This window comes from Harpia harpyja, chromosome 7 (assembly GCF_026419915.1).
Source record: "Harpia harpyja isolate bHarHar1 chromosome 7, bHarHar1 primary haplotype, whole genome shotgun sequence".
NCBI classification, from domain to species: domain Eukaryota; kingdom Metazoa; phylum Chordata; class Aves; order Accipitriformes; family Accipitridae; genus Harpia; species Harpia harpyja.
In genome coordinates this window covers 22,455,770-22,474,236 of record NC_068946.1, presented here as the reverse complement: position 1 = coordinate 22,474,236, position 18,467 = coordinate 22,455,770, and the positions used below count along the sequence as shown (strand labels likewise).

Sequence of the window (18,467 nt, the reverse complement as noted above, 5' to 3'; positions counted from 1 at the left end):
TTTACCTATGCCACTTCTAGGACTCCCTATGGCCAACAGACTTGCACGTGACAGTAAACTCATCATGCACAGTGAAAAGACAGGAATCACCATCACAAGCTGCAGAAAGGGAAAATTTCAGCTGGAGATTAGGAAAAAATTCTTCGATGGAAGTGATAAAGCACTGGGACAGGTTACCCAGCGAGATTACAGAAACCCCGCCCTTGAAGGTTTTCAACACCTGACAAAGTTCTGGAGCAACATGATCTAACTGATGTTAGATCCTGCTTTGAGCTGGAGGTTGGACTAGGTGATCTCCAGAGGTCCCTTCCAAGCTCTACAATATTATGGTTTCATTCTCAGGTTGCTTACAGTCACTAGAATCTCCTGCACTTCATATAAATGGGTTATGATGACTGCACCCAGCTAAGTAAAACTGACCTAATTTAAGAAAAGATACAGTATGAAGATAAATTCCCAATTTACAGTGTGCACAAGAATTTTGTACTAACAACATACGAATACTTCAAATCCTGTATACCAGCTGTTTGGCAACTCAAGCGAAAAGCCTGCTTAACAATAGCACTTAGCTATTAAAGAACCTTCCAAAGAAAATAACAGGTATTTGTTGACTGTATTATCAAAACAATTATTTCAAATTTTCAGAATATTTCAGAAAAAACAAGAATCCAATTCAAGCAATTTCACTGAAAAATAATGAAGCCAAACAGATTAACAGAAGTGCAAATAAGGGGGGGGTGAGGGGAAGTCAGACTGTATTCCAAGTCTGACCAAATAACAATGAAATTAATGTACACTGATCTCTAACAGGAGAAGCACTACCAACTGCCTCTAATTTACAAAATAACAGTGCTACTTAACTGGAGAAGAACCACTGTAACTGATCAGATAAAGGGGTCAGAGGAAATCTGGAAAGAAAATAAGACGACAACAGCTTTTGCCTTCTGCAAACATAACTGGTATCAGGAAAGCATGAGGACGACACTAAAGAAGGCACCAGCTATGTGCCAGCTAGGTCAAAATCAGAGCAGAGCAGCAGGTAAAATGGGAAGCGTTACCTTACAACAGATATGCCCCTCTCTATGCCTGCTGCCTAAATGAAATACATGAAAGTATGGCTGGAACATTTTTGAGGGTAGAAACGTCTTCTAGAATTCTTTCCTTTTCCCCTTGTCCTTTCTTCAACCCTGTTTCCTCATCAGCCTTAGTGCCAAGGTGTCCAAGTGTCTATTACTCTTCCCAACATGCAAAAGGGCCCGTTGTCATGGTTTAACCTCAGCCAGCAACTAAGCACCACGCAGCTGCTCACTCACTCCCCCACCCCCACCCAGTGGGATGGGGGAGAAAATAGGGAAAAGAAGTAAAACTCATGGGTTCAGATAAGAACAGTTTAATAGAATATAAAAAGAAGAAACTAATAATGATAATGATAACACTAATAAAATGACAACAGCAATAATAAAAGGATTGGAATGTACAAATGATGCGCAGTGCAATTGCTCACCACCCGCCGACCGACACCCAGCCAGTCCCCGAGCGGTGATCCCCCGCCCCCACTCCCCCCAGTTTATACACTAGATGTGACGTCCCATGGTATGGAATACCCCGTTGGCAGTTGGGGTCAGGTGCCCTGGCTGTGTCCTGCGCCAACTTCTTGTGCCCCTCCAGCTTTCTCGCTGGCTGGACATGAGAAGCTGAAAAATCCTTGACTTGAGACTAAACACTACTGAGCAACAACTGAAAACATCAGTGTGTCATCAACATTCTTCTCCTACTGAACTCAAAACACAGCACCGTACCAGCTACTAGGAAGACAATCAACTCTATCCCAGCTGAAACCAGGACACCCACCTTTTCCTTTTTAAAAATCTGCACAGTCCAGTTAACTCTTAACAGCCTTACTCTAGGTCATGCATCCATGTCAGCTTCATTACCTAAATTAAGTTCTGTTTTAACTACTTAAACTCATGAAAAAAACAAACAAACAAAAAACCCAAACTTGCCACCACCACTCTTCTGCCGGCCTAAACTCTATTGTAGGGCTTTACTTAGTTAAACTGCAGCTTCAGCTATAACCATTACATAAGGCCTGCTCCTCACAGAAGAAACGCATGTGCATTTTCAGAAGTAACCGAACTACGTGCAGAGCTGTGCCCCTCGTAAGTCTTGCAAAAACTTTTAAATGCTAAGGGTTCAAGTGATATCAAAAGTCTGCATAAAGCAGTATTAGACACCAATTAAAGTAACTTCTACTTGCATGTAAACCAAAAGCCAACAGGGCATTTCTATTTTGCACACAATACTCTCTAGAAGGAGCAAATGGTAAATCAAAAACCACATTTGATTCAAAGTAGGTATTTTAATAATTTAGACTGCAACAAACTATTCAACATATCAGGACATAAATTCCTGAAAGAAAATGGGGCTGTGCATGACCCATCCTTTAAAAGCACGTCATTACACACACTGCTTATTCATGCGTTTTCTAGACTTGACAAAAACTATAGAACAGACAAGATACTAGCATGATAAAAAAAAAAATTAAGCTTTAGTTAGATTTCTACCTGATTTAAAGCCTCTGGCCATGCCTGCAACTAATATAGGCATTTGTGACAAATTCCTCAAAAAGACTCCGCACTGAAGATAAATTATTAGGTGTACTTAGTCATCCCAATAAGAACTCCGTTGAAAAGTATATTCTTCTTTCACTGGAGTAACTGTTTCTGAACTCCCACCAGAAAACTACAGAAATATTTAAACAAAATTAAAAAAATAAAATAGTAAAAGACTACGAACAATGTTTAGGATACTAAAACACTATATATAAATTATGAAGCTCATAATTAACTACTTTGCTCACAGCTAACTACTGTGCATCAATGACATGTACGTATCAAGACCAAGAGAAAGAAGAACAATGAAAAAACAATACACCCTATCCCCCCTCCCGCCCACCCTCTCTGACTCCATTGCCTTTTTATTCATCTACCCACCCACTGGTCTTTTGACACAAATGCACAATGAAAACATAAATATAAGAGCCAAAGTAATTCTACAATAAATCACCTGTGGTTCTCTCTTTGTATCTACTACTCTTCTACCTTTGCTCATCTTTATGACTTTTAGAGAATAAACTCTTTTGGTATGTGATATTTTATGTACAATGAACATACAGCTAATTTTAAAAACATAGTTTAAGTAACTGCAGTTTATAAACCAATCTACAGAAAAGCAAAGTTAATAATTATGGCCACCCTCAGTATAGGCATATGTCTCGTGACAAAATCTTACCTCGGAATCATCACATTACAAATACCTCTACTATTTAGTATATCAAATAGATTTTCACAGAAAAAAAAAGTAAGCCTGTGACAAAGGGCAAGTACTTTGCCAGGAACCCAGATTCAACTAACCATTATTCAGACCCCACTGTTGCTACTACACGGATGTGGTTTTTGGACCACCTTCCTTGCTATATGTGATTTATTACAAGCTGTATTTTTCACTTCATAATGCTCAGGATGAACAGTTACTAACCTGGCACTGGTACCATTAACCACATATTTTCCAAGTGACTGAATTAGTATCTTCAAAACCACACAAATACACAGTGACGTTAACATCCTACTGCACCATGACATTTTTATTAGAAAAGTCACGGTGAGAAAGTTTTGCTACTTTGATTTTTGCTTTCAACTTTCTAAGATAACAGTTCAAAGAGAAAAATAATTAGATTATTGTACAAAATGTTTAAGAAATCTTAGGAAGGTTTTCAATGACTGGTTTAACTAAATCTGCTTATTCCACCTACTTTTCTAGAACTTTATCTTTTTTAGAATGTAGTGCTCACTATCTCACTTCAGTCTCAAAAATGTGTTTGAACAAATCTGTTCTCCATTGAGAGAAAAAAATACAATAAAAATCAGCTTAAAATAAATTTATTAAACAATACAAAAATAAGCATGCTGGAAATCAAGATACATAAATAACATACAATGCAAATGAAAAATGGAAAACGAGACAGGTAACTTAACAACTGAGCCAAAAGGTACAACACAAATGCTAAAATAAAATTTTAAAAAGCATTTACATTTCTAATGAAATGTTAATGATGCTGACAAAGAAAAACAAACAAACAGCTAAAATGCTTGAATATCAAGAATTGCTCTTACTGTAGCACAGGTGAACACTAAAACCGTTGCAGACTTCAAACACTCAACGACTAGCCTCTATCACCACATTCTTTCAGACCCACTCACCAAACATAATGCAGTAATGGGTAAGTCATCATGGCAGACCTGACTGTGGTCCCAGCTATCTGCGTACCCTGCCATGAAGAGCCATCTGCACAAATGGCAGGCCAGAACAAGAAACTGTGAGTGTTGGCAAGTTACAAACTAATTGGTCCAAAGGATTCTCCCCCTGACCCCTCCTAACTAGAGGCTGGCTTAAATTCTGAGACAGGCTTCAAAAGCATATATTACAGAACTGTAATATATATATCTAAAGTAAAGATTGTGTAAGCTGTACCTTAAATATTCTTATTATGCATATGAAAGATCTAGTAGTTTCCTTAATTTTGTATTTCCCATGCAGGACTTGCCTCTACCACAAGTTTGGTATGTAACTGACAAACATAAATACGGTAAAGATTTTTATTTTCAAGTTGAAACCCAGAAGGAACAATTTTCCATCTGCAACCACATTTTTAGAATGAGCTTCAAATAGTACTAAAAATCAGAAAATAACATGTGCAGAATTAGATCAAGCAAACCCTGCATCATACATTTTCCTTTTTTAATTAAACTAGTAATTTAACCAGCAACATGTCATCACTGTAAATACTTGCAGTAGCAGCACAGACACAATTATGTTCCCTCTTGCAATTGAGGGTATTTCAGGTAAAGACATGTAGTTTTGCAGGATCTGAACACTTGTTACATCTCTGTAACTACTAGTTTACTGTAAAATCCTCAAACAGGTGAAACATTTTTATAATTCAAGACTCTGCCTTTACTTATTTTACTTTATTTTCAAGATAAGCACTGACAAACCTAACCTTATCATCAGTGTTAAGATTATAAAACAGCTATTATTCAGCAATTTATGACTCACATTTATTACTGACATCTGCACCACAGATTTACCTCTTCATCCCAGTAGGACTTCGAATTCACTGAAAACTGACGTTCCGTATTGTTTTGCTTAAACATTTTAATCTGTCTGCAGGCTTCAAAGACAGGAAGCCCATCCTTTTACAATACAGTGCTAGATGAAGATTATTGAGGGTTTAGTCAGAGCTTATTTCAAATGTTTATGCAAAACTAACAATACCTAAACAGAGTAATTAACAACAGCTTGCTTTCTCAGAGAACATCAGCTTTGCTTTACGCATCTTCCAGAATTCATAAACATCCAGATGGGTCAAAAAAGGGGCAGGAAAAACCTAACTCTCCCCTTATGCAAAACTCACATATGAACACACTTCAGAGTTTTAGCTAAACTAAAAAGGGAGAGGGATCGGGGGAGGGGGCAGGGAGAAGGGGTGGAAGTGTTACTAAGGAATTATCTGTCATTGTCTCTTAAAATCCTCAACAAGCTAATACCATTTATCATTACTCGGACAAGTTTTCTGCAGTTTTATAAACCAGGACTCTGCATGATGTGTACTGGGCGTGGGATATATCAGATTATCTGCAAACTTATAAAGGGGAAAACCTTATAGAGAAGAATTTTCTAAGATTTTTAGCATCATTAAGAATCTAATAGCTACAAGTGTCAAGAATTTAGTTAAGTCTGTGCCCTCTGTCCAGCATTGCCTATTGAGCCTTTTGAAGCGTACATACACCATTTCAAGCTACACCCTACTCAAGATACTCAAAATTATCAAATTATGCAGATGAACAGATGCAGTTGCCTGTCGAATAATGCAAATCCTGTTTCTTAGCAAGCTGACAGAGGTGCAAACTCACTATCATTTTAAAAAGTAGCAATTAGTGATAACTTTTTAAAAATTTGCTCATGTCTAAGTAAATGAAACCTCTGACCATATATATATGAACATGCGCACACATTAGCGGTTGAAAAATAAGTTAATTGTAAACAGTTTTAATAATATCTACCTATCTGCTTTACTCTGAATGTATTTCCTGCTCACTACTCAGTTGGTTACCACTCTAAACCCAAGACTGCTTACATTCCTCTCTAGGGTGGAGCACAGCATTATTAGTAAGGCAGACTTCTGAGTCATAACTGCCAGCTGGCAGTACAAGCAGCTAGCAAGACACTCAAAAGAGTTCGGTACGAAATCCTTCCGCTGCATTAGTTACCTTGCAAATAAGGCAGGGTTTTTTCCCCCTTCTCCCAGTCCTCCCCAGCCATTTTTGCTCTTTTTATTTAAATGTTAGCATTAATAATTATTAAAGGTCTGATTAAAAAAAAAAAAGAAAAAAGAAAAATCTTCACTAGCATGGCATATCCAAAGGATCCATTTCTGTTCAAAACAATTTGAAAGCTCATGTTAAAGTAATAACATGACTCAGAACCTATCTCCACTTAATATACAATTATTTAGAGATTCATGAATTTGCTGTATTTTGCTGACACTATTTTACTTTATATTTTAATTAAAATTCTTGTATCTTTACATACTGACCCTGATCAGAGCACACACTCTAAGTTCTTGCTTAGCTCTAAAGTTAATTTACTTAAAATTCTCAGATATAAACAAAAATAAACAGATATACACAAAACTGGTATATCTTTGAAAACATTCAGATTTACCTTTTTCTTTTTTTTTTAAAGTAAATGTGTTTTAAGTAACTACAAAAGTCATTTAACAGTTTTGGGTTTTGTTGTTTGCATGTGCTTCCCCCCCCCCCCTTGAACTTTGACAGTCTTTTTGGTATAGCATACAGAATTTACACAAAATGTATATATAAATGAAACACCAGGCAAACAATATTAAAATCAAAGTTAAATCTAGAGATGCTTGAGGGTTTTTAAAAAGAAGAATTTAATGAAACTAGAACCCATTCATTTAGTTTTGCTCTCCCCGACCTTCCATTCTATACACTACGGTTCTGGAGATGTCCTCGTTTGATTCAGGTGACACTTTTTTCCATACTGTTTCTTTTAAAGCAAGTTCTTGCTGGAGATTCTCATAGTCCATTGGTCCAAAGGAATGCTAGTTGTTCAAGCAACATACATTATTTATTAGTGTATTTGAAGGAAAAAAATCCATACTTGCAGTCAATGCTAACAGACTCAAGTTTTTCACCTCTTCACATAAACTGTTATTTTCTCGTTTCCCGTTATAAAAAATTCAAATTCCAAATTGGGTATTTTTTAGACGTATACATGCAAATAGAAGCACTTTAAAAATCCTTCTACTGTATCTTCTCCTATTGAAATCTTCATGCCTTAGTTAAAACGTTAATGGTAATAAAAGCAAAGAGGTTTTCCTTATCTCAGGCACCCTCACACTTTTATCTTTTCTACATGTAGCTGCAGTGGATTCAGTTCATTCCCAGAGATTGCTTATACTGCTTCCTTAGTAACTGGCACTTGTCTACAGCACTGTAAACGCCTGAATTCACTGCCTGTGCAACTCTCAGCAAGTCATGTGGTCTCAGAGATATCACTGTCAAAAAACGCTAAACACACATCTCATGCATTGCAGCACAGAACAGAAAGGCTAAGCCCACCAGCTGGTCAAATCTTTATTAAAGGCAACCAGTACAGTAAAACTCTTTGCAACTTTTATCAGACACCATATACTTAGTCTAGCAAGGGAGATGAACTGTATGAAATGGAGTTACAAATGTAATATGAAATTCTACTATACTGAACCCTGTGATAGCGTGGTCCACCCAGGTAAGTGTCCACTAATAATGTAAACTAACTAGTTTATCTGAAAGCTTTGATGCAATACATGTCATTGAGCAGTTTTGCATTTAGACAAAACTTTCCGTATTTCTTGATGTCTACATGCAATACTCACTAAAAACACATATTAACTTACCCGCTGATCACCACCTTCTCTGCGAGGATCAAGCTTTTTTGCAAAGTGTCTCAAATTATCGTAGTTATGGAAATTGCACAAAGAAACCAGATCCTGCAAATATTTAGAGAACATACATTATTATTTGGATATGACAAATGCATGAGATTGTAGTAATGCTACCACTTATGTTTTACATCATAGCCTAGTAACTTAAACTAGTAATAAGAGAAGCTTATTTAATAAATCAATACCAATGTCTTTGAGGCCCATTGAACATAATACAATGACATGATTAAGTTCTAATAACACCTTTAAACTCCTTTTTAAAGAAGTACAAAAAAAGTAGCACTTTGCAAAATATCTATTTTAGTATATTTCTACTCCAGCTGTATGAAACCCTTCAGTAACAGGAAGAATAGTGTGGACTAGTCTAGTACATAAAATTTCAATCAAAAGGATGAAACAAGAAAATGTGAGACATAAGGGATTTTAAATCAGTTTGAATTACAACATAAAAGATTATAATTACAGACCTTTGCTATGCTGCTATATATTTAAATGGAAATGTTACATTCATGTTACTTGTATGCCATGATCATCTATCAGTTTTTAGGTCCCATTATAACACAGAATAAATGCAGCAAAACCTTCACCTACCTATTTTTCTATGATTTTACCTTTAAATTATCAAGACTATTTCATATGAAACTTTCAAGTATTTAAACTAGAATTAGTAACTTCTTAGTACGCTTAACTTGCAGCTGTACAGATGTTAGATAAATAGAAGTATGAAGTTTTAACTGCTGCTCATCCACATGAACTAAACCCTTGCATACTGTAAATCCCATGCTGTTGTCAATAAGCTAAGTGAACACTAGTCATACAAGTAAGTGTTCACGCTAGGAACTGAAGTCCATCCAAACTAGTATCACTGCAGCTTAACTGTCATCACTATAAAAAAAGGAGGGGTGGGGGGAAGAAAGAGCCTAGTTATGCCTTCAACTTCCAAACCATTACCAATAATCCTACATTTCCTATGGGGCTCTAGATAGCCTACTATTCTCTTTTTTTGAGACTTCCTCCCCACCCACCATCTGTAATTACTTAATCAGTATCGCAAGGCAGTTTTAGGGAGAAAATAAAAAAGGAAGACAACATTGTTTACATCCTCCTCTCCCACAAAACATCTTTATTAACCATTACAAAGTACTCTACAAAATCTCTCCTGCTTCTAATGCTGCTACCAACAGACTGTCCACAGCCCTTTCAAAAGCAAGAGACGAAGCTAGGAAGAGCTTGCCAAACAACTGGGTCTGATCTATGAAGACATGTTTTATGTCAGACTGTTTACAAAAATTGGTTTAAAAAAATACATCAGAGCAGCTTTATTTCATTAGAATCTTTCTTTTATTGTAATAAGAGTTGCATTTCCAATGTTTTGAAAATTGTTTACTTTATGAGTGGAGAGGAAAAGAAGTCTATAAATAGAGCTCTAGAGCTTCTAATGCAGTATACAAGACACCACCTCTTTCATTACTTCATGAAGTGTTCCTTTCCAAAGCTTTTCCACAATCAATTTCTCCAGTGTTTCTGGCATCGTATTTTCTTAATGCTCACTGAATTAAAGTGTTATTTATTACTAAAAAGCAAATGTCTCTTCTTGGACTTTCACCCTTGGATCAGATGAAGCTTGCTATGTATGGAAGAGTAACAAATCACTATTTAATTCACTTAGATCTCAGCTATACTAACTGAAATTCAGTAAACATCAGCTGGAAAAGGAAAAAACCAAACCAAAACAAAAACCCTAAACCACTAAAGGCAATACTGCTTACATGACAAAAGTGAATTCCTTTAACACTGTTGCCCATCTTGTCCAAAGGAGGTGACCAGCACATCAAGCCCATGACATTAGGAACGACCAGAAGAATCCCACCAGCAACTCCAGATTTTGCAGGAAGACCAACCTATAGAATAATTATACTGAAGATTATTATGCAGCATTTATAAAATGTAGACCTGGAAAGCACTTTAAGCTGGAAAAGCATTATTACTTATCTCTTTTTAGATAGACAATAACGTGAAGCACAGTTCATGGCAATCAGAGGTACACAATCATAAAGTTTTTTGCTCTCAGTAACACAGAGATTCAGTAATACAGTGAAAAAGATAATTTAGATCTATTATAAAAATGCAATTATGACTAAGCAGTACTACACAAGTGTATCTGTCATGAACAGTTTGCGACAAGGTAGTAGTACAAAGGTATACATGTAAAAAAAATCTTGACTGGAAAAGGTAAAAAACAAAAACCCAGGAAAACGGAAGAGTCTGTCCATGAAATCATAAAATAACCTACCTATTTACAATCTGGTTAAAAGTATTGCTTTTTTCCAATAGGAATTAACATGTCACATATCCTCATAGCTCTGTAAGCAATAACTTTTAGGTCATGCCAAGAGTCATAATCAATTTTATGTGAATGCAATAAGGAAAAACTAAAACCACTCAAAACAAAATGCTGAAAACACAAATAACATGCAGTACATCTTGAAATACTTACATGTAAGAAACATACTGCTGGAAAATAGAAGCATGGTACATACACTGTGTATGACAGCCACTTTTACAACACATGAGGACAATTCATGAGCCTGAGTTAGTGAAGAAAAAGCAACTGTCTGCAAAGGCTTTCTGCTACCCTTTACTCCCATATAGCAGGATTTCTTCAGTTACGCTGTTTCCAGTTACATCTGCATCATGACCTGTTTCTGTCATGAACAACCTTTCTTAAGGGACAGTATTTGTGTTTCGACATGAAAAGGATTCCCAAATGCAAAGTGGCAGAGAATAGTAAGTGCTATAAGGTGTGTTGTACTAATAGTGCCATGAATCCTAGGTAAGATTTTCCCATATGGTGTGTTCAATTTCTAAACAATTCATTTAACGCTCTCCCCTCTCCCCCAGAAGCAAGCAAGCAAGCCCTGGAACATGGAAAACAAGAGCACAGATTAATCTTCCCAGTCAGCTATAACTAATATATGAAAACTACTTACATGGAAGGCAAACTGCCCTGAAAAGTCATACATGCCACAGGAATGCATTAAACTCAAGGTATTCCGGACTGCTTCAGGACTCAGTACTCTTTCACCAGTGATTGGGCAAAAGCCACCATTAGCCAGAGTTGCTGCCATCACACTTGCTGATTCACATGTTACTTCTATTGAGCAGAGCTTATGAAAAAGAAATAGAGATTATAAGAACCGATACTTCTAGCACAGCAAGGACAACTACAGCAGGATCAGCAATATGTCTCTAGAGAAATAATAATATCTCATACAATAACCTGTAGCATAACATTTGTTACAGATGATGCTAGTAGCATCAATTAATATGGTCTGAATCTTCCTGCTATAAAGATCCCAGCGACAGTGTTTGTAAGCCCTCTTAATAGTTTGGGACAGTATTTTTCATGGGTTAGTGTCTCTGCTTGATTCCTCCCCCCACCCCCCTTATGTTCCTTTGAGAGGAAGAGGTCTGGAAAACAATCTCAGTATTTTTCATCTGCTTAAATGGCAAAGCCACAGAATGACTGGTTTTTTTCAATTTGAGTTTGTTTTGGGGGGGGGGGTTTAAGCCTTAGAAGACCCCACACATTATTAAAAGTACATTTTAAAGCTGCAGACTCTAGCACATGCAAGTCTTAATGCCAGCACTTCCTGCTTATGCAGCCTTATTTCACCTTTCTCTCTTATATAGTTTATGATATATTAATGATATGACCACACAATAGTTTCTCCCAGGATCCCTGCTTCAGTACAGACTATACATACTTTGGTGACACATCAGGAAATGTGATATGATGCCATCACCTGATGCTGCCTCATTTCTGCAGAAACCAAAAGATAAGCTGGTTTCAACCTGAAACTGAAATGCTACTCTGAAAAGTAAACAAACTAGTGCTTGTATTCTTGCTTTTGCCAAACAGTCATTACATGATACTTCAGGAAGTTACCTAAGCCACGTTTGCATGAGTAGTTACTACCTGGAATTCTTATTTTCCGGGTGCCAAACTCAATACATCCTAGTCCAACCAACTGGAGTTGCAAATCAAGAGATTGTCAGAGACGCATCTAAAATGGCAACTGTGTTTTAAACATATGAAGTATTACATAATATCACCTACTTTGAAAAAAAGTGTTCCTAGGTTCTCAGTTTAAGCACCTGCATTTTGTACCTTCGTTCTCTAAAATGAGAATAATCCATCCTCACTTTTACAGAGATAATAGGAAAGTAAGTTTATTCCTGTTCAGAAAGTTTCCAATTACACAAGGGAGGGAGGAGCATTACAGAAGACCCAAAGAAAAGAAGTACCTAGCCTTTTAAGTAGAATCTGAGTAGAGGGTTGGAAAGTAAGCGTTGTACAGTGAGAAGAAAAGAAAACAGAATTACCGCTCGTGTATGAGCTGCCACTTTTCTGAGTATGGAGTGAGAAGGGGATTTTGCAAGGGAAAAAAAAGAATGACACGCAGTTGTGAAATTAGAGATCATAATGTATGAAAATGACGCCAAAGTAAAATACATCAGAAAAGTTAGTTTTGGCATTTCTTAACTTATGAATAGCTTTGCACTCAGAAGCGTATCAGGACTTGAGGCAGTGGGATAGGAAGCATTTATAAAGCATGTTTAAACAGTAAATAAATTATTAGTTTTGTCCTGTAATAACAGACGTTCAGAGTAGATTATTAGCTTGTACCTGGTTTCCAACTGAACAAGAGGTCAACTAAGGCTAATCACATACACCTTACTTCATAAACAGTCATTCGATCCAAAGATTAAAGCAGGTGCATCCCAATAGAAAAAAAACTCAGATAAAATTTGCATTTTAAGATATATTGTTTATAATTTGCATAAGTAAAAGCAAGTCTCACGAATCAAAACCAGATTCATTTTGAGAACTAAACTCTGGATTTTTTTTTTTTTTTAAACTATCTCAGATGGACTGAATCAGTAACACAACTTGAACTGCCTCTTGAGAACTACATGCAGCAGAGCTAACCGAGTTGTGAATGTTTTAACATTAGGAAACCCTTACTGAGGAAATACCTCACACTTGCCAAGTTCTCATTTTGTGACAGTTGCAAATAACTTGCTGAAAGTGAAAAAGAAAAAAAAACAGGGGAAGGGAGAATATATGTGACTAGATTCTTTGTTTTACTCATAAGCACTGAATTAAACAAAAAGGAGATATTAATATTATTTCATTTATAACACTACCCTTGAGCTTACAATAGAGCATGCATATACTATTTATTTACACATGGAGTTTAAAGCACTTCACAGTACAATAAAGAGCAGCAACCCAAAGAAGCAAAAGTATTTTGTCGAACTCACTGAAGTAATACAAGACATTTTAAGCTTCTAACTACTAGTGTTTTAAAGACTATTGCTAGTTTGCATTAGCAATAAAGACACCTAAGTACATCACCTAAAAAAAGGCAAATCTGGATACATCAAATGTACATCATTCATTTCCAGAGTTTAACAGAAGCTGACAAGTTTAACTATAAGCCATTAAAGCTTTCATATCTATGAACAAATCAGCTTCTACTGCTTATAATACTAATTCTAAGTCTATGAAGAGTCTCAATTTTGAAGTCACTTACCTGAAAATAGAAGTCTAGTATAGCAACCATATCCGTGCCTTCAGGAAAGCACTGAGGAAGAAAAATAAAGAGAGTCTTTAAAGTAAAATTATGGTTTGGTTGATTTTTTTTTTTAAATATCTCTTTTAGAGAGACGTAAATTAAGCTATATTCTTGTCAGCATATTAAGCATTAGGCAGATTTTAAATTAAATGTTTAATTAAATGTAACAAGTAGAGATATTAAATCACATCAGACTTAAAAATAACACAGCGCAGCGAGGTCAATAAGCTAGGTATTAAAATATTTTTTAGTACAGCTTTCAACATCTTTAAATCAGCAAACTGCAAAATGCATCTATTCTAGAGTCATCTGAACAGCACAGATTATGCATTTTACAACAAATAAAACAAATTATCATGGCTATGATACAGAAAAAGAGATTACAGGTGTTCTATTAGAATTACATAAGTATCACTTTCTAAATGACAGCATTTTGAGTAACAGTATGAAAACATATACAGTATTAGAATAATTTATGCCCTACTCTACATTAAATAAATTAAAAGTCTTCATAGACTATGAAAGAACCCCACCATGCAGTCCTCAAAATACAATAAACAAAAGAGATCAACCTTTTTTTCTTTCAAGTAATAGCCGATTGCAAAGTTTCTATCTCCACTCTCTCTTTCAGACTGGAACCTTAGAATAAAAAAAAAAAAAAAAGACAAGACAACACATCAAACTTCAAAAACACCGCTAAACTTCAGAGACACATAATGTAATTCAGTAGAACTGCATGTAAAGGATACGTTACTTCTGAACACAAACATTCTACTAAGAGGACAGAAGTTGCCATAGAAGCTCATCCCAGTACACCCAGTTGGAGTGAATTAGCTTTGACATCCAAATACACACAGCACTGGTTACCTACACATACATAAGCTGACTTGGAGATAAGGCAAAGTGTAAGATCCTACTCTTGGAAGCGTTTCTAAAAAGGCCATAGTGGAATGAAACATCCCACAACAAGCTGTAGTGAAAGGGTCATTCACTGACAACCCTGACCAAACTAGAGAGGAATCTGAGGATCAAGCTGCAGGTCAGGTAACAGCCAGACCAGTGGCTGCACTGTTTATCATGATGATTAAGTTAAGAATGAAACCTAAAGGAGGAATCTGTATGATATAAGGGTAGGTAATTCTCTCCTGTCTGGTTCCTTCCATGGTAAACACTTTTACATGAACAAAGCTCAGGAAAAGCACTAGTTATCTCATTCTGCTTCTCTGCACGTGCATGCCAACTAGCAACCTGGAAGCAACTCTGCTGTACGGAATCTTTATGATTTTTCCTGTGCTGCCTCAAAAAGCTCTCAAGAGTTTTAGAACGCTGCACATTGAGTTAATGAGGGGAACTGTTTTAGAAAAGAATTTAAATATGCAAAGTAAAAAAGCATGAAGAGTCCCAATTGTATAAAGTACGCTTTCTAAACATTTGATACGCAGCCATCAACATGCAGAGTTTAATTTTTAATATGAATCCCAGGAAAATAGGAGTTGCACTTACAGCAGTCACTGCCATAGCATCAACAGAGCACTAAGACAGAATAATGAAATTTCAAAGAGGTAACCAACACTTCTGTGTGAGATTTAGCCACACAGATGTCAGAGACATGCACAACTTTAGTTCTTGTAAATTTTAAGCCAAAGACACTCTCTAATATTAGGGAGAAAATGATGGTTTCAATGTAAATAACTAAACTTTGCCATAAGCTCAATATGCCAACTATTAGTTGAGGCATTTTCCACCTGACTTCATTAAGTAAATAAAAACTACTTACGTAGCATTACTGAATCCAACATACTCATTACCAGCCATTTTATTCATGAATTGCATCACCTGTTAGAGACAGAAAGGAGGGGGGAAAAGCATACTAACATTTTCAGACATGAAAGTTATAACTGATGAACTTTCAATCCAGCCTTACTCTGAATCTTGTAACACAATTTTACAAATGCAATCCAAATCACTAAATGTTTAAACAACCAAGTACAGATAAAAACCAAAACATTTGAAATTACTAAAATTTCACTTGCAATTCCCTTGCCATCTTTAGACTTTTACCACTGAATTTAGTTTAAAAAGGAATGTTATAACATTAACTTACGTAGTCAAATTTTTCTGCATTATTTGCTCCTTGCTGCAAGAAAAGAAAAAATAATTTACAAAAATTGTTAACATAAGAAAGAAGTTAGTTCACTTAACAGTATTAGGATTTTTAATGCATATAACTAAGGTATGAGGCTAATTAAGAATAAGGTACTACAATCATTTCATATATTAATGAAAAAATTAAAGTGTTAGATAAGTAAATCTTTAATTATCATTTACATTAAATAATCCTATAAGAGTCTTATAAAACACCTGCACATTGGAAATGAGTTTAAACTGAAAAAGGTATGCTTTATTTTAAGTGCTCTCTATTCAACTTCACGCGTTTAGCATAAGTAAATGTAGTAGTTAAAGCAAAAAATACAAAAGTAACTACAATCAGGATAATTATAACAAAACCACTAACTTTTTACAGATTAGTAACCCAAAGGTATTCTTATATTACCAACAGAGCTGAGCATAGGAAGGTTCAGGCTACTGAAGTTAAAGTATTTCCATGGCTAGCGCCCATATAAGAATTTAGATTGAAGACTTAAAATAAAGTGTTACCCCTTACTATGAAAATAATTGCATTTAATAAAAAATATCTGATTAGATTAATATCTGATTAATGTCCTACCTATTAAAAATGGAACAGAAAAATAGAATTTCACATCATAAGAGTACATCATTGTGCTAACAATGTAATGAAAAATCTAAATCCAACTTAATAAGGATGCTAGTGAAACTTAATTCTTAGGGTTGGTTGGTTTGTTTTTTTAAGGAGGACAAGGGGTGTTATTTTGGGGCTCCCCCTCCCCCCCAGTTTAAGAACATTCTCAAATTTAGTAGTTGCCAGTTAAAGATTTATTAATTCTTTACAGGTCTCTGACAGGCGACCTTTCACAAATTCCTATAGCAAGACATTGAAAGAGGGGTGGGAGGTAAAAAAATAGCACATGGTCTACTGGGGGCGTTTTTAATTTTTTGAAGAAGCCAAGTAGAACTTTTTGAGGAAGTTTTTTAAACAGTGGCATCACATACGCAAATGGAAACAATGTATTTGGAGAAGATGTTTTTATAAATAATTTTAGTATTAAAGATACTCTATTTAGATAACAAAACTCTGTTTAACATCTCAAACAATTCAACACTACTTGCACTGTGTTTAGTATGGGAATGGGGAAGAAAGTGGAAAAAACTGAAGCTTTATATCAACCAGTATTTTACTTAATGAAATGCGTAAAGCCAGTCTCATTTCCCACTCTGTATGTGGATTAGGGTGTTGCAGATAATCTTTGAAGCCCATGCATCAGCTCATCTACAAGAGGATGTGCAGTCATTCACGTACGATCACTAGCTGAAAGGAACACCACACTATTTTGTCAAAATTATGCGCCAGTGGTTACCTTATGCTTAAAGGCTAATAATCTCTAGCTAATTTGCAATAAGATAAAAAAAATTCATGATACATTTCATCAAAATGTTCCTGTATAATATACCAGAACACAAGTCTTAAAAATTTAACTCCAAATCTGTTCAATGAAAAATAATTAAAAGAAGAAATTACCAACTTCATTGAACTGTTGCAGTTGTCAAAATATTCCATAGATCCTAATGCTGTAAAATATGTAACAACATTTAAACCACAAAAACCTTTTCAACCTTTCAAATGCACAATGAACATCTTTTTCTGGGAAAGTGGGTCAGCATTAGTTATGGGATGCTGCATTGATAATTGTATGGTTAGACATGTATAATAAATTGAAACAAGTTCTTTTGTTAAAAAAAGAAAGAGGGAGAAAGGGATCATGCTTTCTGGAAAAATATAAATACATAATACTTCACTTTTTTTTTTTTTTGCCCAGTTGAAAAAAAAATTCCTAGCTCTTCAACAAAAACCTGGCTTTACTAGCAGCATATAAAATTGGTGGGCATAAGAGTCAATGCAAACTTTTCCACATCAACTTGTTATAAAAAAGGTTTCTTTTTAAAATTTACATCTAATCTTGTATTTTGGGAAGAAAATCTTCTGTATACTAACTCAGATGATGCGGTTTTAGTCCTTGATGTTCCACACACTTGTATAGGTACTTCATATCAAACCGAAAAGCATTGTTACTGAAATCAGACTGCTCGTATACCTAAAATATTTGCCTAAGTAATCATATGACCAAGACCTCAGTAGGCATTTAACATAACGCATAACTAAAACGCAGAACTTTGCTTCCATACACATGATGACTAAAAAACCCAACATATTAGTTTCCCTCTTTCAGCAGCTGACAGAGGTATGCTGCTCCTCCTAAAAAGCTGAAGAGACACAGAGGCAACACACATTCTATGATTAAAATTCAATTGCAAATATAAAATCTTAACATTCAGAATACTCAACAACTTTTCCATAATAATTTAAACAAATATAAGAGACAAGAAAAATTCTGTTCTTGCACAAGTACTTCTTATTTTGATTGTATAAGCCTATAAGGTTGGGGGCACTGCGACAATACTTCTTGAAAAGCGTTTTTATTTAAGTTCAGATGCAATTCAACTGTCTAGAACATCAAAGGAAACATTCCATGCACTAACTCCACAAACACTTAGTACATTTACTGGAACATATGTTCATATACACACTTACTGTATACATGCTTGTGTGTATATAC

The 18,467-nt window shown here is 35.5% G+C and overlaps 1 protein-coding gene across 2 annotated transcripts in view; it reads right to left on the bottom strand.

The window, feature by feature from the left end:
• The window catches only part of GLS (glutaminase), a 69,141-nt gene that overhangs the window by 20,051 nt on the left and 30,623 nt on the right, over positions 1–18,467 (bottom strand). Inside the window, exons 8-15 of one of the 2 annotated variants that reach the window (XM_052791506.1) lie at positions 15,818–15,850; positions 15,491–15,549; positions 14,286–14,352; positions 13,672–13,722; positions 11,062–11,238; positions 9,841–9,972; positions 8,024–8,116; positions 3,923–7,186 (exon numbers count right to left, since the gene is read on the bottom strand). In XM_052791506.1, coding sequence (XP_052647466.1) covers positions 7,040–7,186; positions 8,024–8,116; positions 9,841–9,972; positions 11,062–11,238; positions 13,672–13,722; positions 14,286–14,352; positions 15,491–15,549; positions 15,818–15,850 — 759 coding nt within the window. In that variant the 3' untranslated portion in view covers positions 3,923–7,039. Of the gene's footprint in view, positions 1–3,922; positions 7,187–8,023; positions 8,117–9,840; positions 9,973–11,061; positions 11,239–13,671; positions 13,723–14,285; positions 14,353–15,490; positions 15,550–15,817; positions 15,851–18,467 lie in introns of those variants that run through there. The other variant, XM_052791505.1, reaches the window with a different exon arrangement.